The 26051-nt window shown below is 44.2% G+C and overlaps 1 protein-coding gene and 1 long non-coding RNA gene across 4 annotated transcripts in view; one reads left to right on the plus strand and one right to left on the minus strand.

Moving 5' to 3' along the window:
* Window positions 1-14094: 14094 nt before the first annotated feature.
* Window positions 14095-19496, minus strand: LOC112215871 (protein RCC2 homolog). Its single transcript, XM_024375322.2, has 11 exons — window positions 19321-19496; window positions 18625-18845; window positions 18313-18406; window positions 17926-18069; window positions 17578-17798; window positions 17346-17460; window positions 17029-17195; window positions 16558-16738; window positions 15580-15758; window positions 15349-15426; window positions 14095-15224 (listed from the first exon to the last, which is right to left on the minus strand). Exons 2-11 carry the CDS (start codon window positions 18829-18831, stop codon window positions 15120-15122), a joined length of 1491 nt encoding a protein of 496 aa, XP_024231090.1. The 5' UTR covers window positions 18832-18845; window positions 19321-19496; the 3' UTR covers window positions 14095-15119.
* LOC112233076 overlaps window positions 19424-26051 on the plus strand; it is a 33515-nt gene continuing 26887 nt past the window's right edge. For all 3 annotated transcript variants that reach the window (XR_002950722.2, XR_002950724.2, XR_002950723.2), the window contains exon 1: window positions 19424-19553. This is a non-coding gene — a long non-coding RNA (uncharacterized LOC112233076). The remainder of the gene's footprint in view (window positions 19554-26051) is intronic.

Genomic DNA, 26051 nt, shown 5'->3' on the forward strand with positions numbered 1-26051 from the left:
ACCATAGCGACTCGCGCTAGTAACGTCATAGCGCTTATAAGAAATCCCGCTTGGCCCGCAGACGAACCATCAAACAAGCAAAGTGTGAATACAGGATTAAAATTGAATCCTACTACACCGGCTCTGACACTCGTCGGATGTTGCAGGGCTTGAAAACTATTACGGACTACAAAGGGAAACCCAGGCGCAAGCTGCCCAGTGATACAAGCCTACCAGACGAGCTAAATGCCTTTTATGCTTGCTTCGGGGGCAAGCAACACTGAAGCATGCATGAGAGCACCAGCTGTTCTGGATGACTGTGTGATAACGCTCTCGGTAGCCAATGTGAGCAAGACCTTAAAACCTGTCAACATTCACAAATCCATGGGTAGACAGATTACCAGGACATGTACTCAAAGCATGCACGGACCAACTGGCAAGTGTCTTCAATGACATTTTCAACTGCTCCCTGACCGAGTCTGTAATAACTCCAAGTTTCAAGCAGACCACCATAGTCCCTGTGCTCAAGGAAGCAAAGGTAACCTGCCTAAATGATTACTGCCCCGTAGCACTCACGTCAGTAGCCATGAAGTGCTTGAAAGGCTGGTCATGGCTCATATCAACAGCATTCTCCCAGATACCCTAGACCCACTCCAATTCGCATACCGCCCCAACAGATGACGCAATCTCAATCACACTCTATACTGCCCTTTCCCACCTGGACAAAAGGAACACCTATGTGAGAATGCTGTTCATTGACTTCAGCTCAGCGTTCAACACTATAGTGCCCACAAACTGTTTCACTAAGCTAAGGACCCTGGGACTAAACCCCTTCCTCTGCAACTGGATCCTGGACTTCCTGACGGGCCGCCCCCAGGTGGCAAGGGTAGGCAACAACACTTCTGCCACGCTGATCCTCAACCCTCAACACTGGGGCCCCTCAGGAGTGTGTACTTAGTCCCCTCCTGTACTCCCTGTTTAGGACAACAACCTCTCCCTCAATGTGAGCAAGACAAAAGGAGCTTATCGTGGACTACAGGAAAAGGCAGGCCGAACAGGCCCCCATTAACATGGACAGGGCTGTAGTGGAGCGGGTCGAGAGTTTCAAGTTCCTTGATGTCCAAATCACCAACAAACTATCATAGTCCAAACACACCAAGACAGTCGTTAAGAGGTCACTACAACACCTTTTCCCGCTCAGGACACTGAAAAGATTTGGCATGGGTCCCCAGATCCTCAAAATGTTCTACAGTTGCACCATCAAGAGTATCCTGACCTGGTTACCTGGTATGGCAACTGCTCGGCATCTGACTGTAAGGCACTACATTACGGACCATCACTGGGGCTAAGCTTCCTGCCATTCATGACCTATATACTAGGCAGTGTCAGAGGAAAGCTCCCAAAAAATGTCAGACTCCAGTCGCTGTTTTCTCTGCTACCGCACGGCAAGCGGTGCCGGAGCGCCAAGTCTAGGACAAAAAGGCTCCTTAACAGCTTCTACCCCAAGCCATAAGACTGCTGAATAATTAATCAAATGGCCACTGGACTATTTACATTGACACCCCCCCATTTGTTTTGTACACTGCTGCGACTCTGTTTATTATCTACGCATAGTCACTTCACACCTACCTACATGTACAAATTGCCTCGACTAACCTGTAACATACATTGACTCGGTACCAGTACCCCCTGTATATGACCTCGTTGTTTTTATTTTATTGTGTTACTTTTTATTTTATTTTTTACTTTAGCTTATTTGGTAAATATTTTCTTAACTATTTCTTGATCTGCACTGTTGGTTAAGGGCATGTAAGTAAGCATTTCACTGTAAGGTCTACACATGTTGTAGTCGGTGCATGTGACAAAACGTTAGATTTGATTTTTATTAGCTAGTAATAGATTCTAGCACTCAGTCTTCTCCGCATTTCTTTATCGTCATGCTAGCATAATCAATGGCTACTACCTATCGGACAACTAACTATTAAACTCCAGAAAAATATGAAAATACCCACACAATGCACAGTTTTTACTACCAGCTACTAACTAAGGCCAGCTAGTGTATGCTATCAATTTCTAAACAAAGACACACATCTTGGGTAAAGTTAGCTAGCTAATTCACAGTTGAAAAACGGTATCTTTCCCCAACTAAAAGTTGAAGGTGAGATGAAAACATTGCTAAATCTCCTGGCTTCAGATTTTCTGTGGATTTTATATGGCAGTTGGCAACCAATTTTAAGGTGCATTACCGCCACCACCTGGACTGGAGTGTGGACCAGAGACAGCGAAGGTCTAAATCCTACCCAAGATTCTCGTCAATCCAAGGAAACTAAATACATAAGGAAATACTACATCCCCTGAAGATTTCCCCCAGCAGTTCAATGAATCCTGGCTCTTCAACCCTATTATTTGTATTTATTTTATTTAACTAGGCAAGTCAGTTAAGAACAAATTCTTATTTACAATGACGGCCTAGGAATAGTGGGTTATCTGCCTTGTTTAGGGGCAGAAAGACAGATTATTTTTTACCTTGTTAGCTCGGGGATTCGATTTCGCAACCTTTCGGTTACTGTCCCAACGCTCTAACCACTAGGCTACCTGCCACCCCAAATTACATCTCAAATCTAATAACAATCACTCCCTTTCCCTCCGATATTTCTGGTACTGAAATAGAACATGTTCCACTGTCTCCATCTCCTCCTGACAATGATCACACCTCCTAGTCAGATGTTTTCCCACCAATTTCAATGTACTATTGAGTCTTTTGTGTCCCAGTCTCAGCCGTGTGATTACACTTCCCTCCCTTCTCTCTTGGCCTGAGGACCTCCCTGCCCCCACCTTTTCCTGGATCTGAAACAGGCGTCTTCCCTTCCTCTCCCTGATCCACAACTCTTGCCATTTGTTTTTAACCACTGCTCTTATTAAACCGCTTGGCTTCTGCTTTACTAATTGACAATTCCATCTCAACATTAGGATGTTTAAGAGCCTGCTTGGTGATAACACCCACCTACCTCCTCCTTTCCCTCTACTCCCACTGGAGCTGGTACCCAAAGGAACATCACAAATACCCCCAACCTGTTTCACCCTATACAAGTACTGGCAAAACCTCATCATTTGCATATCGTAGCACACAGGGTGTATTAAGTTACACTCATCAGTGCTGCACAGGAGTCAGAGCAGAAGACTACTCCTCCTCCACCCACTCTGCAGCCAACAGTATGGCCAACAACTCCATTGTGCAAACAGATAAATGATCCGTTGCTCTTTTTGTCACTGCCACCTTAAACTCAGTAACACTAAAAGCGGCACCTGTCCTCCCATATCTTACCCTCGCAATCAGTAGGAAGAACCACAGAGGGGCTAAACTCCCTCCCAAACAACCCCATCTCTCTCGCCATACCATTGCCTATCCACCCAAATAATTGTATTCAGATTTCGTTAATGTTCTAGTACATTTTCTTGTAGCGTGTGTAACCTTATGTCCTTGTAGATTTACCCAATAGGTAATGTCTTCTTAACTTTAAACAACATCTCTCCCAACTCTACCTGCATCGCTGCCACCGGAAAGGTCTCGAGTGCCCCACAACATATTCTTAGGGCTTGAAGCTGGATTACATCTTAACTTTTTTTAAAGATGTCTGAGCTGCTGATCCATATGCCATACTTCCATAATCCAGTGATGACTTTAACAGCACTATATATAGCATTTGACACCATTCTATCTGCCCCCCCCCCCACTCCATTCCTGACAAGCAACGCATCACACTCAATCTTTTCTTTCCTTTGTCAAGTACTCTGTTAATATGCTCTGCCCATGTCACTCGAGTGTCAAACCAGACCCCCAAGAACCTAAACCATCCCACCCTCTCCAGATTCCTTCCATACAACAGCCAAGTATTTTTACTCCCCAACCTTCCTTCTAGAAAGAAACACAGTCTGTTTTCTCAACTGAAAACTTGAAGCCCTACCTGAGGGACCACTGCTCTATTTCATTAATCACTTGAACTCTTCTGACTGTATGGGTAATATTTCTCCCTCTCTTCGACATCATCCGCAATTAACGACCTTCCAATATCAGGTCTCACCTGGGAGAATGCATCATCAATCATAATAGAGAACAACAAAAGACTAATGACACTTCCCGGAATGTACCATTATCCACCTCATAGCTTTCTGACAGAGCTCCCCACCCTCACTTGTATTGATCGCCCAAAAAGAAAACACATTATCCAGTTAAAAACCCTTCCTCCAAACTAGAGGTTGACCGATTAATCGGAATGGCCGATTAATTAGGGCCGATTTCAAGTTTTTATAACAATCGGGAATCGGTATTTTGGGGCGCCGATTTTATTTTTTTATACCTTTATGTAACTAGGCAAGTCCGTTAAGAACACATTCTTATTTTCAATGACGGCCTAGGAACGGTGGGTTAACTGCCTTGTTCAGGGGCAGAACGACAGATTTCCACCTTGTCAGCTCGGGGGATCCAATCTTGCAACCTTACAGTTAACTAGTCCAACGCAATAACGACCTGCCTCTCTCTCTCGTTGCACTCCACAAGGAGACTGCCTGTTACGCGAATGCAGTAAGCCAAGGTAAGTTGCTAAGTAGCATTAAACTTATCTTATAAAAAACAATCAATCATAATCACTAGTTAACTACACATGGTTGATGATATTACTAGATATTATCTAGCGTGTCCTGCGTTGCATATAATCTGACTGAGCATACAAGTATCTGACTGAGAGGTGGTTAGCAGAAGCAGGCGTGTAAACATTCATTCATACAGCACTTTCATGCGTTTTGCCAGCAGCTCTTCGTTGTGTGTCAAGCATTGCGCTGTTTATGACTTCAAGCCTATCAACTCCCGAGATGAGGCTCGTGTAACCGAAGTGAAATGGCTAGCTAGTTAGCACGCGCTAATTGTCGTTGTGTTGCTGGTTCGAGCCCAGGGAGGAGTGAGGAGAGGGACGGAAGCTATACTGTTAGACTGGCAATACTAAAGTGCCTATAAGAACATCCAATAGTTAAAGGTTAATGAAATACAAATGATATAGAGGGAACTAGTCCTATAATTCCTACAATAACTACAACCTAAAACTTCTTACCTGAGAATATTGAAGACTCATGATAAAAGAAACCACCAGCTTTCATATGTTCTCATGTTCTGAGCAAGGAACTGAAGTGTTAGCTTTCTTACATAGCACATATTGCACTTCTACATTCTTCTCCAACACTTTGTTTTTGCATCATTTAAACCAAATTGAACATGTTTCATTATTTACTTGAGGCTAAATTGATTTTATTGATGTATTATATTAAGTTAAAATAAGTGTTCATTCATTATTGTTGTAATTGTCATTATAAGAAATAAATAAAAAAATTGTCTGATTAATCGGTATCGGCTTTTTTGGTCCTCCAATAATCGGTATCGCCATTGAAAAATCATAATCGGTCGACCTCTACTCCAAACCCCATGTTATCCAGCTTGATGAGTAGGCCTTCATTCCACATCATAAGCCTTTTCTACATCAAAGACAACGGCTACCACCACCTCCTTATTGCCTGTGCCTTCCGTATGACTGACTCAAGGCACAGTACAGGATCCTGCCTTTCCTGAACCCACTTTGATCTGGTGACATTAGTCTTCTACACTCCAGAAAGTAAGTCAGCATTTCCCATTTCCATAAGTTTAAATACATGAGATGTTAATACTATCGGCCTACAGCTTATTAAAAGGGCTAGTTGGGTCTTTCCTTGGTTTCCGTAGCGGCACCACTACAGCCTGCTTACAACTTCCAGGCAGTTTCTCCTCCTGCCACACCTTATTGTAAAGGCCCAATACTTTCTTCATTGCAGTGTCGTGGAGATGAGCCATCATGATGTAACACATCTCATCCTTCCCAGGAGATGTTACCCCAGCTTTAGCTAAAGCTCTCTTCATCCCAGCCAACGGAAAAGGGCCATTCAATGCATACCCCCCACCACCATCTCTCTCTGATCCAGGACCGCAGGATGTTCTCCTCCGACGCTGCTGTCAGATTATTTTAGCAATGCACCTTAAAATGCCTGGGCTAACATATCTGCCTTCTCCATATCTCCCCACAGCACAGGGAGATCCCAATCCCATCTGACCCCACTCATCCCCCATAGGAGTGGTCCTGCCTATGTATCCACAGAACCCAGCGCCAACACTCCCTCTTAGCTGTCCTAATGATCCTCCTTACTACTGTTTGTGCTTGTTTATACTGAATCAGGTGCTGGTGATTATGGGACCATTTCAACATTCTGAAAGCCCTGTTCCTACTCTTCACTGCTTCTCTACACTCCTCAGTCCACCAGGGGACTGCGTTACTCTTTCTCCCCACTGTACCCATAGGAATCGCCTGCCTTGTCGCTCCTAATGCTACTCCTCTTACTGCATCATTAACTCTTTCTGTATCTGAATTGAGATCGACCTTAGACAGCGCCTGTTTACTCAACTCCTGAAACTAAGCCCACTCTGCTTTCCCAAATATCCATCCCCTCAATCCATTTCCTACTGAATCTCTCACCCTCAAGCCTACAGCGCACGACAGGATAGTGATCCGTACCCCCTGTAGATTCCTCCAAAAAACCTCCCAATTACATCTGCCTGCCATTGAACTTGAGATCAAGGTAAGATCCAGAGCAGATTCCTTTCCAGTTACTGGGTCAATCCTGATTCCCCGGCCAGCATTAAGACTCACAAGATCTTTCTCATCCAGTAGTTCCTCCAACACTTGTCCATTTACATCAGTCCGTAACCCTCCCCAGAGTGTACTATGAGCACTAACATCCCCACACCACATTACCAGTCTCCTATCTTGACCTTCTACATTCCCAAGGGCCATCAACTCTAGTCACTTACACGGGTTGTAAAAGTTCACTATTTCCATACCCCCCCCTGCCAACCACACCTCTAACACTACATATTCCTGTTCAACTCCCACACACCTATATGGGATCCCTCGCTTTATAAAGGAAACACACCCTCCCCTGCCACCCTATCTCTACAGACTGCAACACAACACACCTTGTAATACAAAATTGAGACTAGGTTTAAGCCAGGTCCCCTGGAGACATATCACGTCAGGTTCGGCTGGTAACTCCTCAAGACACCATTAGCCATCAAACTTCTGGCATTCCATTGAGGGATTAACACCATTATGATAATTAACCAATACATGATTCCTGGCTGGACTGATAATCTTATGGAGGTCATCCTGTACATTTTCCCATGTCAGTCCTGTGATCCCAAGTTACACTACATAACCAAAGGTATGTGGACACCTGTTCGTCAAACATCTCATTCCAAAATCATGGGCATTAATATGGAGTTGGTCCCCTCTTTGCTGCTATAACAGCCTCCACTCTTCTTCTGGGAAGGCTTTCCACTAGATGTTGGAACATTACTGTGGGGACTTGCTTCCATTCAGCCACAAGAGCATTAGTGGCACTGATGTTGGGAGATTAGGCCTGGCTCACAGTCGGTGTTCCAATTCACACCAAAGGTGCTCGATGGAGTTGATGTCAGGGCTCTGTGCTGGCCAGTCAAGTTCTTCCACAACAATCTCGACAAACCATTTCTGTATGGACCTCGCTTTGTGCATGGGGGCATTATCATGCTGAAACAGGAAAGGGCCTTCCCCAAACTGTTGCCACATAGTTGGAAGCCCAAAATCGTCTAGAATGCAATTGTATACTGTAGCATTAAGACTTCTCTTCACTAGAACTAAGGGGCCTAGACCGAACCATGAAAAACAGCACCAGACCATTATTCCTCCTCCACTAAACTTTACAGTTGGTAGTGGCACTATGCAGTCGGGCAGGTAGCGTTCTCCTGGCATCCGCCAAACATAGCTTCGTCCGTCGGACTGACATAAGCATAATTCATTACGCCAGAAAAAGCGTTTCCACTGCTCCAGAGTCCAATTGCAGCGAGTTTTACACCACTCCAGCCGACACTTGGCATTGTGCACGATGAGCTTAGGCTTGTGTGCGGCTGCTCGGCCGTGGAAACCCATTTTATGAAGCTCCCGACGATCTGTTATTGTGCTGACATTGCTTCCAGAGGCAGTTTGGAACTCGGTAGTGAGTGTTGCAAACGAGGACAGGTGATTTTTTACCAGCACTTTAACTGGACCCCATCTCCACATGCATGTTCTCCCCCACACATCTCCTTTTGCCTTTACACACCGCCGCAACGTGCCCAAACCGTTGACAGTTATAGCAACGCAATGGTTTCAGCATGGTCGCACATAGTAACTCATAAACCCAATCTTAGTAGCACTGACAAGCTATCCACCTTCTTCCCATTTTGTGTCACCTGCAGGCACTTTGCCTCAATAAGAGAGCCTCCCTTCAAGTGGTCTTTTATTTCTTTCACGTTCATTTATGGAACTCCTGTAATAAGTCCCTTCACCCACTGCCGTCCAGCTTGATCCGGCATGCTACTATCAACCACACGTTTACATACCTGCTTGAGTTTGAGCTCCTTCTCATACTGTTTAACATTGAAACACAGCACCACCAAACTTCCATCACGAAGAGCTTCGGCAGACACATCCTCTCCTACTTTACTCTCCAAATCCCAAGTCAAAGTGATTGTACAGACCGCCGTGACTCCACCTCATCAACGGGGCGCCACTGTGTACGACGATCAATAACTTCAAATTCCTCGGCGTAACCATCTGAGAGAATCTGAAATGGTCTAAACACACGGTCACCGTAGTGAAGAAGGCACGACAGCGACTATTTAACCTAAGGATGCTGATGCTCACAGTGTTCTACAGGAGCACCATCGAGAGCACACTGTCGGGCTGCATCACAGCCCGGTACGGCAACTCCACCGCTGCAGACCGCAAGGCTCTTCAGAAGATGTTAAAACGTGCAGCCGAACGCACCACTGGGAGCACACTCCCTGCCCTACAGGACACCTACACCACCAGGTGTCGCAGGAAGGCAAAGAAGATCATCAGGGACCCCAGCGACCCAAGCCATGCCCTGTTCTACCTGCTTCAAATCACTCAGACGCAGGTAGAACAGGAGCATCATGGCAAAAACTATTGTCCAGTCCTTCAGTTTATACCCTCAGGATGCTAAATAGCCACCACTAGTCAGCTACCTGCTCCCCTGCTACTGCCCGTATGGACCTTCACCCGCTACCAGCTACCCCCTCTCCCCATAATGACATTCATCACTGTTGCAGTTGTTAATATGTATATTATTACTTTTTTGTTTTTATTTCACTCAATGATCATACTGCTGTCCCCCTATGGTCATTCCACCCCACCCCCTCAATAGTCTTTACTCTGCCTCCACCCCAATAGAAATGTATTTATTCATCACTGCCCACCTTTGTTATTATGCATATTGTTTATTTGACCATTTTCATTATTTTATTTCCCTAGTCCTGCATTTTGGAGCTCAAAGCCTAAGATTTCCACTGTGCCCTGTAATCACACCTGCAACCTGTACATGCGACCATTAAACCATCTGAATATGGTCCTTAAATTTCACCAACACCTTGAACGCCAATACAACACTGCAAACCGAACCTCCGTCATCACTACTCTCCCCCCACAAGACCTGCAAAGGCTCCTCAGGCGTCCTCTTCTTCTTAACCTTTACTACTCTACCTCCACCTTTTCCACTCCATCCGGTCCTCCTCAACTCCTAACCCGCCTACCTTTCCATCCATCTCTGTTCCAGTCACAGCCCAGTGTTGCTCAACCACCTCCACCGGATTTATTCACGTTTCGTCAATACAAAAACCGATTCGAAATTATATCTTGATAGTAAAAAATGAAAATTAACTAAGCTTGTGTCAGCTGTTCGTCGTTACAAATGCACACCCACTCCCCCGAATCTGTTCAGATTCCTGTGTAACAAGCTCATTGAACTATATAGGAACCAGTCTTCCGATTATCTTCAATCTAATTCTGTGACTAATTAATTAACGTCTGCAGAGGGGTTTCCTTATTCTCTCGTACCTGTCCGTCTTCCTAGTTTTTAAAATCTTTTTTTTAAACAAAAGAATCTGCAGTCTCCGGCTCGATGAAACCACATGGGTACTGCCTCTGTTTATAATTAACTACAGTCATAAAATGCAAAAAGCCATAACTCGTAAAATACGTACAACTTTCCCTTATGTATATTAACGTTACAGCGTGTGACGCAAGTTGTAACACATATGTTTTTATGTTTACCTGGGATTCGTTTGCTGTGGATGTCTGGCCTATAAATCTTTTGATTGATGGTCTGCTTTATCGCTATGATCCCTCCCCCTTTGTCGTCTGTCTTTTTTGTTAAAATGTAAATATGTGCAGAGACGTGACATGCCTGCCCGGTTGGTACTACAAAATAGAATGGGACTTGGAAAATGTAAAGAAAACTACAACCCATGAAGCGACCAAAGTATCATGTCGCCCTCTTGTGACGGGGATGTGCATACCATCCAAGAGTAGATTTTTATTTATTTTTAACAAATGCAAATTCGAGATTATTTAGGCTAGAGCCAAAAATGAAAGGGGAAATCTTATACTAGAGCTCATTGCCAGATGTCAGTGAATTACATACTTTGAAAGTGTTAATTTCAACAGCCTGACCCTGCCACTTTGTTTACTAAGCTACTAAATTTAGGATGAGGTTTAGGTAACCACTATAAAATTCAGAATGCCTGAAGGTCAATTAGACTGACATGATCGTTGGAAACATATTTGGAGCTATACATTGTACATAATGTATACAAAAAAATGGGGCAAAAAAACTATAGATTTGTATGATAGGTTAAGGTAAAACAATAAACAATACAAATATTTTTCAAGAATCAGTGGGTTTCATCAAGTAATTGACCATTGAACAGTGGGAAATCTTAATGTGACTTCAATAGTATAATGAGTTGATACATTGTGCCAGCGTTACTTAGTAAAGGCCTATAGGTGCCAGTCTTGCCTCTGACAATGCTCTCCTCCTTATCCCAGCCCACGTTTTGAGAATGAGGTCCCAGGATTCACACAAAGCTGTGATTGGTGGAAATGCTGAACCTATGCTCCTGATTGGCTGATGGGGTGTTGTGAGTATTTGTACCTCAGTAGTGTAGGTTCTGCGCCTGTTAATGCTCTGCAGGGAGAGAGGGAAACGGAGGGAGAGCGCTAAACCATAGAGAGAGGATCGCTCAGGGCTAACCCTGTTGTGTGAGAGTGGACCGTACAGAGGACATCTTACAGCCCTCCCTGGATGCTGTGACTGTCCATTACTCTCTGTATCATCGTATTGCAACAAAGCCTGGACCCCACTAGGGAGGATGGGAAGGTGTGTATGGTGGTGGGGGTGACCTCCATATTTCAGGAAAGTGACTGGATAGGCTTACAGAGCAAGCCTTAGTAAGTCAAGTCTTGGTCCCCAGGTTCAAAACAACATTCTTTGTGTGCTGCAAGAATGCACATTTGGGTTCGTTATCAACACAACTTTTGGGTGAATAAAAAAAAAACGAAATTGTATATATTGTTTTTACTTTCTTGCTGCAGTGGGGCAATGTTGTTTACGACCTACATCCCAGAAACCAGGAGAGGTTTTGATTGAGTAACGTCCTTGGTATGGGAGTATAGAGCCAGCCACTGACTGGGATTCCCTTCGGCCAAACAATCCATGCACTGTTCTGACTGACCGTAGATCACGTAGGCTTCTCTCTGCTGGGGTCTAATCATAAGACCACTCCATCTATGGCCGTCCTTCTCCCAAAAGCCTTGTGAATTATTCCTAACAACTGCATTCCAAATTGCACCATATTCCCTACATAGCGCACTACTTTTGGCCTGAGCTCAGGAATGACCCTCATTGGAGTTTTGAGAGCTAAAAGTGTAATATGACCCCTCAAACAGCACACTGGTACCACGTTCACTTACCAGAACGTTTGCATTCTGCTACAGCCGTTTTGTTGCTAAGCGTTCTTGAGATAAAGACCTGACCACAGGATACTCTGGGCATGTCTTTAAGAAATAAAAAGTCCACCTTGTTGGGAGCCATTTTGCTTAAGAGTATTAGTTGTCATGATTTTTCATGCGTGAGAGGATAGGAATCCTGTGTTGTGTGTTTGAGGTCCCTGCCTGCCTGTGGAATCAGTCTGTACTGCATATCTGGATCTGCCACACACCCCTGAAGAATGTAACACACTCAGGTAGCATATGGCAGAAGAGTCAATGGCGAGAATGCAAGGAACAGTTCCCTAATGTATGTAGTGTGGCGACTTCTTCCTACCCCTGTGACATGGTCCCTACTAGACTACTAAAAGAGGTTTATGTATACTGTTTAATGAGGTCCAACCTCATTAAAAATCCCAATCCAGATCCCACCTCACATAATTATAGACCTATCTCTAAGCTTCCAAAGCAAAAACAGGTTCAGAAAGTTTAGCAAATGTATATATATTTTTTTTTAGAAATACCCGATATTTACATAAATATTCACTATTTGCAATGAGACTCAAAATTGAACTCAGGTGCATCCTGTTTCCATTGATCGTCGTTGAGATGATTCAACAACTTGGTCCACCTGTGGTAAATTCAATTGATTGGACATGATTTGGAAAGGCACACACGTTTAAGGTCGACCATGCACGTCAGAGCAAAAACCAAGCCATGAGGTTGAAGGAATTGTCCGTAGAGCTCTGAGACAGGATTGTGTCGAGGCACAGATCTGGAGAAAGGTACCAAAAAAAGTCTGCAGCATTGAAGGTCCCCAAGAACTCTGTGGTCTCCATTCTTAAATGGAAGAAGTTTGGAACCACCAAGACTCTTCCTAGAGCTGATGGCCCAGCCAAACTGAGCAATCGGGAAAAGGGCCTTGGTCAGGTAGGTGACCAAGAACCCGATGGCGACTCTGACAGAGCTCCAGAGTTGCTCTGTGGAGATGGGAGAACCTTCCAGAAGGACAACCATCTCTGAAGCACTCTACCAATCAGGCCTTTATGGTAGAGCGGCCAGACTGAAGCCACTCCTCAGTAAAAGGCACATGACAGCCCACTCGGGAGTTTGCCAAAAGGCACCTAAAGGACTCTCAGACCATGAAAACAAGATTCTCTGGTCTGATGGAACCAAGATTGAACTCTTTGGCCTGAATGCCAAGCGTCACGTTTAGAGGAAACCTCGCACCATCCCTACAGTGAAGAATGGTTGTGGCAGACTAGACAGATCAAGGGAAAGATGAACGTAGCAAAGTAGAGATCCTTGATGAAAACCTGCTCTAAAGCCCTCAGGACCTCCGACTGGGGTGAAGGTTTCCTTCCAACAGAAGAACGACCCTAAGCACACAGCCAAGACAACGCAGGAGTGGCTTTGGGACAAGTCTCAATGTCCTTGAGTGGCCCAGCCAGAGCCCAGACTTGAACCCGATCGAACATCTCTGGATACCTGAAAATAGCTGTGCAGTGACGCTCCCCATCCAACCTGAAAGAGCATGAGGATCTGCAGAGAAGAATGGGAGAAACTCCCCAAATACAGGTGTGCCAAGCTTGTGGCGTCATTCCCAAGAAGACTCGAGGCTGTAATTGCTGCCAAAGGTGCTTCAACAAAGTACTCGGTAAAGGATCTGAATACTTTTAAATAATAAAACGTGCAATAATGTCAACCTGCATTTGCCTTGTCATTATGTGCATGTAGATTGCAAAGCGGGCGGGGTCATTTGAATACAAATTTACCAAAATGTGGAAAAAGGGGTCTTAATACTTTCTGAATGCACTGTACAACAATGCTTTTTTTTTTGCTCACACCTAGATTACTGTAATTGAGAGATCTACAGACAAATTAAATAAAAATCTGCATTTTCCTACCAGTGGTGTTTCCACTAGTTAATGGGGAAAGAAAGCAAGGCTTTCTGAAGGCATCTGCGCTATCACCAAATTGTGCCAGAAAAACAGAATATTACTCAGAGCTTCATTTTCTGTACACAATTCAAATTAGGGCAGCATAAATAGTAGCATTTGATTCAGATTTTTTCTCCTCCACTGTTTTCATCAAAACTCCATGGCACAGCAGTAAGTTGTTGGCTTTAGTAGCCAATACATCATGCCCCCCCCAAATACAACAATCTATGGGATTATTTAGGATGCTCAACACAGAAGTTTATGAAAAAGAATTTTAACAGCAGTGCAGAAAGTGTAGTTTCACACTAAAACAGAGGAACACAACAAGTCCTCCCAAAATCACATTCATGCTGGTTTTCATTCCCAAGACTGCAGTGTCCACAGCTGGTTTCCCAGGCTAAAAAGGAGTCACTGCGAAAAAAGGGGAAAAAAACATCAGGAATGACAACAAGCAGACACTGGCCTTTGAGGGACAGTTGCGCATCCTCAACGCCAACATTTAATCATACAAGTGAAGAGAAACCAAGGAATGAAACAAGTCAATGGCTGGAGAGCATCAACTTGGTGGCACAAATGTCCCAGATGCCCATTGTGTTTTGACAATGCATACAGATCGACCTGACAAAGAGTAATACTGCCACGGACTTCATGAACAAATTAAACTAAATTCCGCAATTGGTCTTTGGGAACAAACACATTTACTCCATACCCCCAAACGACAATTTCAAAAGGCATGAAGTGTTGGTCTTGAAGTGATCCCTCACTTCCCTCACCTCTGCCCAATGAAGGACTGATGTAGCACCTGTTATGGTGAGGGAGAGGACATTGATCAGTTCAACAGAAGGATAATAACAGCAAAAAAAAGACTTCATGAAAATATAGTGAACGCTTCAGTGGAGTTGCATGGATTTTGGGGTAGGAGTAGAACCCAGAGAGGAATAATGTGCTTGGGAGAGTTGAGTGGTAGAGTTCCTCTATCCAGCTGTAGAAATCTGACAGGCGTTGTGAGCAGGATGTATTCTGTCCAGAGTAGATTTCTTTCAGTCTTAGTTGTGGCACATTTTTGTTCATTTAACCTCTGAATCTATGGCCTAGACCCGACTTGTTTTTCAAAGTGTATGCATACATATTCATGGGAGCCCACCCTACCCAGCCATCCATCATGACTTACAAAGGTGACCTAAAGGGCGGGTGCATTCTGGAGAGAATCAGTTGTCTCTGGAGTAAAAAAAAAAAAGTGAGGCAGCTGGATGGTGCCCTATCAGAGCGTGCGTGGGTTGTACTCTGGCAGCTTCTTGAGCTTGTCTTGTTCCTGTGGAGTATCCTGTCTAGCGATGACCAGGCAGTGTGCGTATCCCATCACCACCTGCAACCACAAACAACAAAAAGTTTCAGAGTGAACATGCACCTAAATGCAGTTCCCATCTTCAGAATACATAAGTGGGAATTCAAATTCATCACTGTTTTCATTCTCGGTTGCTGCTCCACACCTGTTCAGTGTAAACTCCATCCAGGGTCTTCACCTCCTGAGCAGTAGTGGAGGACTTGGCCTTGTTGTCTCCGTATCCCTGTAACAAAACACAAAACCCATGTCATAAGTGGTGAAGCCGGAACAGGTGTGCCAATTCAGCAGTCTCTTGAGCACACAAGTACATTTCTATAATGCTACAGCACTTTGGGTGCGAGAAGTCTGCTTTATAAATACACCAATTAAAACTTACCAGTTCTCCAAAGGTGGGGGAGGGTCCCCAGCTGATGGTGCTGTCGTCTGCAGCAATAACTATACTGCTTTTCCCGCACGCCAGACTGCGGACCTTCCAGCCACACAGGTCCTGCACAGCCTTGGGGTACATGGTAGACTCCCGTGAGGTATTGGTGACCCCCCAGAAAAACAGCCCTCCTGCACACAAAATGTTAATATTGTAGCTTCCTTATCAAAAAACACCAGCAAAATTTGTCCAACTCTTTGGCATAATGGCTATATTGTTTAGACTGACAGATGTAAGGTTCAAAATCAGTTGGCACACCCCTTGAAAATCACTACAATATACACTCAGTGTACAAAACATTAAGAACACCTTCCTAATATTGACCTGCACCACCTTTTGCCCTCAGAACAGCCTCAATTCATTGGGGCATGGACTCTAAAAGGTATTGAAAGCGTTCCATGTTGACTCCAATGCTTCCCACAGTTGTGTCAAGTTGGCTAGATGTCCATTGGGTAGTGGACCATTCTTGACACACACGAGAAACAGTTGAGCGTGAAAAACCCAGCAGCATTGCAGTTCTTGACACACTCAAACCGATGCGCCTGGTACCTACTACCATACCGTTCCAACGGCACTTTTTTTCTCGCCCATTCACCCTCTGCATGGCACACATACACAATCCGCATCTCTATTTTCTCAAGGCTTAAAAATCCTTATTTAACCAGACCTCCCCATCATCTACACTGGTTAAAGTGGATTTAACAGGTGACATCAATAAGAGATAGCAGCTTTCACCTGGTCAGTCTGTCATGGAAAGAGACATGTTTTGTACAGAGTGTATATCAGGTAGAGCAACAGACGTGGGGAAGTAACGGTAGTATTCTTGGTTTAAAGTGGTATAAATTGATAATAGGGGTAATAAATAAAATAATTCTAAAAAGATTTACTCATCAGTGCGACATTCAACGGGTTAAGCATTGTGTCCCATACCCATTTCATTTATAGCGAAGGAGCACTGATAGCCAGTGTAGATTTGGGATGCCCCGCGCCCGGGGAAGTCGAAGAGCTTCACCAGTCTGGGCACCATCTCGTCCTTCTGCTCCGTGTGACCAAGCCGTCCATAACCACCAAAGCCCCAGGAAAACACCCGCTTCTGGGAGTCCAATATCAGCTGGAAACACACACACCTCGCGCTAACATCACTAATATACACAAACACTATTGCGAGACATAAAGCTCTATATCATTGCTTGATTTCTATTTCTAAAATGCACATTTCTGTCTCAAGGGGTATTTGTGACAATAGGGATCAGAGCCTGTATTTATAAAGTGTCTCAGAGTAGGAGTGCTGATCTAGAATCAGGTCCACCACGTACATGTAATTTTATTCATTATGATCTAAAAAAGGCCAAACTGATCGTTCTCCAAGACTGAATACGCGTCCTGGTCCTCCCTCCTCACCGTGTGATTGCCTCCGCAGGCGACGTCTCTGACCACCACGTTAGGTACAGGTGTCACCTGGCCGTCCTTACTCTTCTCGATGAAGATGGCCACGCGGCGTGCAATGGTCTCACAGTCAAACTCGATGCGCTGGGCACGGGCAATGAACTTGCCGTCAGAGTTGTGTCCTGTGACCCAAAACAAAAATAAGTGCAATGCCAGTGTTTGATCTAGACAGATTTTTGAAGGGGTCATTATGAATCTTAAAAATGTGTCATTAAGAAAAACATTTTTACATTTTAAATCTGTCCAGTCCTGCTCGTTAGTTGCGTACATACCTAGCTGGCCATACTCTGGGCACCCGAACGAGTAGAGGTTTCCTTTGCAGTCCACCACCATGCTGAACTCTGCCCCACACGCCACCTTGACCAAGGGCTGCCCATTGTACTGGATCTGAGAGGGGAAAGGAGAAGCTTTCATAAGCACAGGCTCAGCATGTGGCCATATTAAACCTATAATAAATCAGCCACAAAAATTAGGCTGATGAATAATGAGGTTGATGTTGCTTACCAGGGCTGGACTGAGGACTGCATCTGTTTGGTTGCCCTGGCCCAGCTGGCCCAGTTTGTTCTCTCCAAACGAGTAGGCGGTGCCACCCTCTGTCAATGCCAGGGTGTGGTTGCGTCCACAGGCTGCAGCCACCACCACTTCGTCTGCGAGGGTCTCAATCAGCTTTGGGGCCTCCAGGCGCTTGGTGTCTCCGTGACCCAGCTGACCCTTTTCATTTCGACCTGACAAAGGGAGAAAGAAGTCAATATTGATCCTTTCTCCTGGACTCAAACAAGCTAGAATGATTACATCTATGAAACATATACATACAAGTACAAACTATGAGCTATTACAGTATAGCATTCCTACCCCAGCTCCAGAGCTTGCCCTCAGTGGTGATTAGGAGGCTGTGGGCAGCACAGGGCCCAGACACCACACTGCTGACCTGCACGTCACTCATGCTGCCGTAGCGGTGAGGACCCCACAAGTTCTGGCCTAGGTTCCTGAAGGCCGCTGCGAGACCACACACACCACCATTTTAACGTAAAGTCTGCTGCGATTGTAAATGCACTTTAAAGTTTGATTTGATAAGAAACAGGAACAGTTCAATACTGCAGTCAATTATGAGGATTGCTTCAAGATTGTCAGTAGAAAGACAGGAACAACTACTTTCAAAGTTGGTAGCACGAGTGCTATTGAGGAACAACCAAGTGGAGTATTGCATACAGCAATGTACAGGACTGGGCAGGGTTATACCTTGTGCTTTTGGCACCTCTTTCCTTCCGATGAGATCCCAGTTGGTGGCGCCGAAAATGAGCAGTTGACCTTTGACTTTAGGTAAGTCAAGTTTCTATAGAAATGACAATACAGGGATCAGCTTTATCTTAACGTTTCTCTTGATGTTTTGTTCTAGCACTGCATAAGCACCCTTGATTTACAAGTGACTAATAACATGTTGTTACATTCTCCATTCACATTAACCACAATTCTATATAGTCACATCACAAACCCCCTCCCTTGATTATCTGAACAATGTTCGACAACCTCATGCAGGTCAGGAGGACTTACTATTTTTTCCTTGATATCGTCCGCGACAGTGACTGGTTGAAGGCCTGACTTTGTAGCAGGCTTGCCAGGTTTCTTTGTGTTCTCCTGCTCTTCATAATCGTCAAACTCATCATCACTGCTGAACTCCCGTTCCTTCTTTTTGCCTCCTGCCCTCTTCCTCTTGATCCCACCATTCCCTGAGACTTCTGTTACCTTCTTGCGTGGCATGTTTGTCAAAATATCTGTATTAAAGTGGGGGTGAAAACACAGACATGCATTTAGATATCAATACAACCGAAACCAAACTATTATTGCTGAATTGCTGACAACGCAATGCTCTTGAGAGGAAAGACATGTCAACAGTCAAAGGAAAACTATGCGTAAATGGCTTGTCATTTACACGTTAAATTCAAGTCCAAGTACACACAAGTTAGAAAGCCACCTATCTTAGGCACGATTAACATAGCAAGTCGCGCTAGTAATGAATTCTAGCACTCAGTTGCCCGCATTTCTTTGTCTTTGTGCGAACATAATCTGAGGCTACTGAACAACAGACAACTATTAAACTACGGGAAAATACGAAAATAGCCACACAGGGCACGGTTTCACTGGATAAAAAAATATGAATTAGTTAGCTAGCTAATTTAGCTAGCCAGCTAACGTCACTAACTAAGGCCAGCTAGTGTGAGCTATCGATATCTCAACAAAGACACAAACCTTGGGTAACGTTAACTAACGTTAGCTAGCTAATACACCGATGAAAAACTTTCGCTTTCTCCAACTAAAAGTTGCTAAACCTCTTGAGTTCCGATTATTTGACTTCTAATTCGGTGACTAATTAACGTCTGCAGAAGGATTTCCTGATTCTCTAGTGTCTGTCCGTCTTCCTCGTTTTTTTGATGGATTTTTTTGAACAAAAGAATCTGCAGTCTCCGGCTCGATGAAACCACGTGAGTACTGCCTACATTTATAATTAACTACAGTTGGATAATGCAAAAAGCCATAACTCTCCCTTATGTATACGTTACAGCTTGTGATAAAAGTTGTAACATATACACTGAGCGAAAATATAAACGCAACATGTAAAGTGTTGGGTCCATGTTTCATGAGCTGAAATAAAATACCCCAGACATGGCACAAACTTGTTTACATCCCTGTTAGTGAACATTTCTCTTTTGCCAAAATAATACATCCACCTAACAGGCGTGGCATATCAAGAAGCTGGTTAAACAGCATGATCATTACATAGGTGCACCTTGTACTGGGGACAATAATAGGCCACTCTAAAATATGCCGTTTTGTCACACAATACAATGCCACAGATGTCTCAAGTTTTGTGTGAGCATGCAAAATCATGCTGACTGCAAGAATGTCCACCAGAGCTGTTTCCAGAAAATGTCATGTTTATTTCTCTACCATAAGCCGCCTCCAAAATCACAACCACACACCATGTGTATGGCGTCGTGTGGGTGAGCGGTTTGCTGGTGTCAACGTTGTGAACAGAGTGCCCCATGGTGGTGGTGGGGTTATGGTATGGGCAGGCGTAAACTACGGACAACGAACACAATTGCATTTTATTGATGGCAATTTGAATGCACAGAGGTATCGTGACGAGATCCTGAGGCCCATTGTCGTGCCATTCATCCGCCGCCATCACCTCATGTTTCAGCATAATGCATGGCCCCATTTCGCAAGGATCTGTACACAATTACTGGAAACTGAAAATGTCCCAGTTCTTCCACGGCCTGCATACTCACCAGACATCACCACCCATTGAGCAAGTTTGGGATGCTCTGGATCGAGGTGTAGGACAGCGTGTTCCAGTTCCCGCCAATATCCAGCAACTTGGCACAGACATTGAAGAGGACTGGGACAACATTTCACAGCCCACAATCAACAGCCTTATCAACTCTATGCGAAGGAGATGTGTAGCATGCACTGCATGCATGAGGCAAATGGTGGTCACACCAGATACTGACTGCTTTTCTGATCCACACCGCTAACTTTTTTTTTTAAAGGTATCTGTGACCAACAGATGCATATCTGTATTCCCAGTCATGTGAAATCCATAGATTAGGGCCTAATGAATTTATGAACTGTAACTCACTCAAATATTTGAAATTGTTGCATGTTGCGTTTATATTTTTGTTCAGTATATGTTTCAATGTTTACCTGGGATTCGTTTGCTGTGGATGTTTGGCCTATAAGTCTTTTGTTTGAAGGCCTGCTTTATCGCTATGAGCCCTCCCCCTTTGTCGTCTGTCTTTTTTGTTAAAATGTGAATATGTGCCGAGACGTGACATGCCGGCCTGGCGGGTACTACAAAATAGAAATACATGGGACTTGGAAAATGTCAAGAAAACTACAACCCATGAAGAGACCAAAATATCATGTCGCCCTCTTGTGACGGGGATGTGCATACCATCCAAAAGCATATTTTTGTATTATCTAGGCTAGAGCTACAGATGAAAGAGGAAATCTTTGACTGGAGCTCATTGCTAAATGTCAGTGAATTACATACTTGAAAGTGTTCATTTCAACAGCCTGACCCTTCCACTTTGTTTGCTAAGCTAGTACGCTTAGGGATGGGGCTTAGGTAACCACTCTGAAATTCAGAATGCCTGAAGGTCAAATAGACTGACATGATCTTTGGAAACATATTTGGAGCTATACATTGTAGACCATGTAAAAACAAAATGGGGGGCAAAACAGCCTTAGATTTGTATGATAGGGTAAGCTGAGTTGCTCTAAGTTCATGAAGCTAAAACTGTCTTTACCGAGAACAAGGTGGTGAGACCTCATTGTCTGTGTCTGTCCATTACACTCTGCATCATCACATTGCAATAGAGCCTGGACCCCCACTAGTGAGTGGAGGGGAGAACGGCTCATAATAATGGCTGGAATGGTGTGAATGGAATGGCATCAAACACATGATAACCATTCCCATGAGCCTGTTCTGCCCAATTAAAGTGCCACCAACCTCCTGTGGTGTGTTGGGGGGTGACCTCCAGATTTCAGGAGAGTGACCTGATGCATTTGATAGGCTTACAGAGCAACCAATTGCGATGAGATGTGCATTCTGAAATGGATGTAGATAACAAAGAGGAAAAACATAATTCTGCAATACTGCAGAGGGTCTTCAAATGCCTGAAGTTAACTCCCTTTGACTGTTCAGAGAGAAAGAGAGAGCCCTTCACAAATCAGACACGTGGTTGTCAGACGTGTGTGAAGTTTCATATGTACATTTCACCTGCATCTGGTGTCCCATCTAGGGACCAACCAGGACCTACCCTGTTTAGCTTCAGAGGCAAACCAGCAGTGGGATACAGGGTACTATGTTGTTGGAATGTGCCAAAACTTGCAACTGGAAAGAAAAGGCAGCAAAAGCAAAGGCCAGGGTAACATAACCAAAGACGTTTTATTTCATTGCGTTATCATACAAAAGAAATCACTGGACACTATATTTGGGGCATCCATATACATTAATTTGTTCTCACATTTTGAAAGAAACTCCTTGCAATATTTCGTTTTGCTATCAATACCTTTGGGTTTATGTTTTGCCTTCAATATCATCATTTTTGTTTGCAATACTAAGAATTTCTTTCTCAACTTTGCTTGATATTAACAGCACAAACGTAACTCACTCACTAGAGGATTGTACCACATAATAACACTATGACTCTATTAAAGGTGTTTAAAGCAGCAATCCTTAACTGAAACATTAACAAAATGTCCTCCCCGCCACAGTTTCAGTAAAAAGCTGAGGGATGGGGCTTGAGAAATGCAACCACTCTCGAATCCATCCACCACGCTATGAGTGCAAGGGCTGACCATCCATGATATCAATAGTTTTTATCATGTTTTTAGGTTGTTTACATTTAGTTTGTTTACAAACATTGGAGTCAATAAAACAAGTTATATTTTGAGTTTTGATGGGGTACGACAGCTGAACTATGCACATGAGGCATTTACACGGTATATTCTTCAAGAATCAATGGGTACATATCATTCATTTATAAGTCCAAAAATTGATGTAGCAACTAAGGGTTGCCCTTTTAACAGGCAGTGACCTTCATACAGCAGAACTATGTCACCATTTGAACGTGATCCATTAACCTGCCCCAAAAATGTATTCTGTCTCCTGTTCCGCGAATGTCCCTCAGAATCTTTCCCTTGTCCTGCATTTGGGCATTTTAGATGTGGTCACCCTAATTCCACCGGTGGAATCATTGCTGCTGCCTCACCATGTAGTCTTGTTTTTGACATTCACACGTGATTGAGAGGGTTCACAAGTCAATTGTCTGTTGTCAGTGAGAAAGCCCTACTAGACCGGACCTGGTGATGTAGGCTAGCTCAAGGCCCTAGTTAGTAAGTCAAACTGTAGGTGTGTCTTTAGAATGAAAAGGTCCACCGTGTTGGGAGCCATTTTGATTGTAAGAGTATATATGATATTTTATGCCTGAGCGGCTAGTCATCCTGTGTTATTTGTGTTTAAGGTCTCTGCCTGCCTTGCCCATCTCACGATGGTGTTGACTCAGTCTGTACTGCATGTCTGGATCTGCCATATACTTCTGAGGAATGTAACACACTCAGGTATCTTATGGCAGAACAGTCAACTGCAAGGATGCAATGAACTCTTGTGTTCAAGCAATTGGTGGCAAATTTGAGTAATGAAAAAACGTATTTGAAAAATTCCAGTCGGGCTTCCCCACACTTCACAGCACGGAAACTGCTTTCTTGAAAGTCATTAATGACCTTCTGTTGGCTACCGATTCATTCTCTATTTTAGTTGCCGCGTTCGTCACAATTGATCATAACATCCTTGTTGACCAGCTGGAGAGGTGGTTGGGAATCTCCAGTGTTTCTCTAAACTGGTTCAGGTCATGTATATGTGCCAGATGTTTTTCAGTGAGCGTGGGTGGTTCAGTATCGTCCCCAGCACCTATTCACTATCGTGTCCCTCAGGGGTAAATTCTGGGTCCCATCTTTTTTCCCCTGTACAGTTGAAGTCAGAAGTTTACATACACTTAGGTTGGAGTCATTAAAACTAGTTTTTCAACCACTCCACAAATGTCTTGTTAACAAACTATAGTTTTGGCAAGTCGGTTAGGACATCTACATTCTGCATGACACAAGTAATTTTTCCAACAATTGTTTACAGACAGATTATTTCACTTATAATTCACTGTATCACAATTTCATGGGTAGTTTACATACACTAAATTGACTGTGCCTTTAAACAGCTTGGAAAATTCCAGAAAATGATGTCTTGGGTTTAGAAGCTTCTGATAGGATAATTGACATAATTTGAGTCAATTGGATGTATGTATGGTTGTATTTCAAGGCCTACCTTCAAACTCAGTGCCTCTTTTCTTGACATCATGGGAAAAAAAAAAAATCAGCCTAGACCTCAGAAAATAAATTGTATACCTCCACATGTCTGGTTCATCCTTGGGAGCAATTTCCAAATGCCTGAAGGTACCACGTTCATCTGTACAAACAATAGTACGCAAGTATAAACACCATGGGACCACGCAGCCATCATACCGCTCAGGAAGGAGATGCGTTCTGTCTCCTAGAAATTAACGTACTTTGATGCGAAAAGTGCAAATCAGTCCCAGAACAACAGCAAAGGACCCTGTGAAGATGCTGGAGGAAACCACAGTAAAATGAGTCCTATATCGACATAACCTGAAATGCCGCTCAGCAAGGAAGAAGCCACTGCTCCAAAACCATAAAAAAGCCAGACTACAGAATCCAGAATATTCTAAAATATGCATAAAGAAAATATGTGCATTTTCCCACCATTGGTGTGTTTCCACTAGTGATGTGAACCTGAGGATTTCTGAAGGCTTCGGGGCTTTCACCAAATTGTGCTGGAAAATGGTTCATTACTCAGAGCTTCATTATCTGTACACAATTCACATTAGTGACATTTGCTGGTCAGCAATAAATAGTAGGTTGTGATTATCAGATATATACATTTTTTTTCTCCACTGTTTTCATCAAAACTCCATTGCGCAGCGGTAAATCGTTGGCAATAGTAGCCTATAATCAGTTGGAATACCAGGTTTACATCATTCTTCACTTTTTTGCTTTCAAGTTTACTACACTGCTGAAAAAAATAAAGGGAACACTTAAACAACACAATGTAACTCCAAGTCAATCACACTTCTGTGAAATCAAACTGTCCACTTAGGAAGCAACACTGAATGACAATACATTTCACATGATGTTGTGCAAATGGAATAGACAACAGGTGGAAATTATAGGCAATTAGCAAGACACCCCCAATAAAGGAGTGGTTCTGCAGGTGGTGACCACAGACCACTTCTCAGTTCCTATGCTTCCTGGCTGATGTTTTGGTCACTTTTGAATGCTGGCGGTGCTTTCACTCTAGTGGTAGCATGAGACGGAGTCTACAACCCACACAAGTGGATCAGGTAGTGCAGCTCATCCAGGATGGCACATCAATGTGAGCTGTGGCAAGAAGGTTTGCTGTGTCTGTCAGCGTAGTGTCCAGAGCATGTACATCAGGAAACGTGGAGGAGGCCGTAGGAGGACAACAACCCAGCAGCAGGACCGCTACCTCCGCCTTTGTGCAAGTAGGAGCAGGAGGAGCACTGCCAGAGCCCTGCAAAATGACCTCCAGCAGGCCACAAATGTCCATGTGTCTGCTCAAACGGTCAGAAACAGACTCCATGAGGGTGGTATGAGGGCCCGACGTCCACAGGTGGGGGTTGTGCTTACAGCCCAACACCGTGCAGGACGTTTGGCATTTGCCAGAGAACATCAAGATTGGCAAATTCGCCACTGGCTCCCTGTGCTCTTCACAGATGAAAGCAGGTTCACACTGAGCACATGTGACAGACGTGACAGAGTCTGGAGACGCCGTGGAGAATGCTCTGCTGCCTGCAACATCCTCCAGCATGACCGGTTTGGCGGTGGGTCAGTCATGGTGTGGGGTGGCGTGCTCGCCAGAGGTAGCCTGACTGCCATTAGGTACCGAGATGAGATCCTCAGATCCCTTGTGAGACCATATGCTGGTGCGGTTGGCCCTGGGTTCCTCCTAATGCAAGACAATGCTAGACCTCATGTGGCTGGAGTGTGTCAGCAGTTCTTGCAAGAGGAAGGCATTGATACTATGGACTGGCCTGCCCGTTCCCCAGACCTGAATCCAATTGAGCACATCTGGGACATCATGTCTCGCTCCATGCACCACAGACTGTCCAGGAGTTAGCGGATGCTTTAGTCCAGGTCTGGGAGGAGATCCCTCAGGAGACCATCCCCCACCTCAGCAGGAGCATGCCCAGGCATTGTAGGGAGGTCATACAGGCACGTGGAGGCCACACACACACTACTGAGCCTCATTTTGACTTGTTTTAAGGACATTACATCAAAGTTGGATCAGCCTGTAGTGTGGTTTTCCACCTTAATTTTGAGTGTGA

Source organism: Oncorhynchus tshawytscha, linkage group LG16, assembly GCF_018296145.1.
Source record: "Oncorhynchus tshawytscha isolate Ot180627B linkage group LG16, Otsh_v2.0, whole genome shotgun sequence".
Classification (NCBI taxonomy): Eukaryota; Metazoa; Chordata; class Actinopteri; order Salmoniformes; family Salmonidae; genus Oncorhynchus; species Oncorhynchus tshawytscha.

Bases quoted from the DNA above. Each gene is read 5' to 3' on its own strand.
- LOC112215871 (XM_024375322.2), bottom strand. From the start codon at position 18,831: ATGCCACGCAAGAAGGTAACAGAAGTCTCAGGGAATGGTGGGATCAAG. The intron at 17,799-17,925 runs GTAGGAATGCTA...TCCCTTTGTCAG, and splicing joins GGGCAAGCTCTGGAGCTGGG to GTCGAAATGAAAAGGGTCAG. The intron at 16,739-17,028 runs GTGAGGAGGGAG...GTGTGTTTCCAG, and splicing joins CCTGCGGAGGCAATCACACG to CTGATATTGGACTCCCAGAA.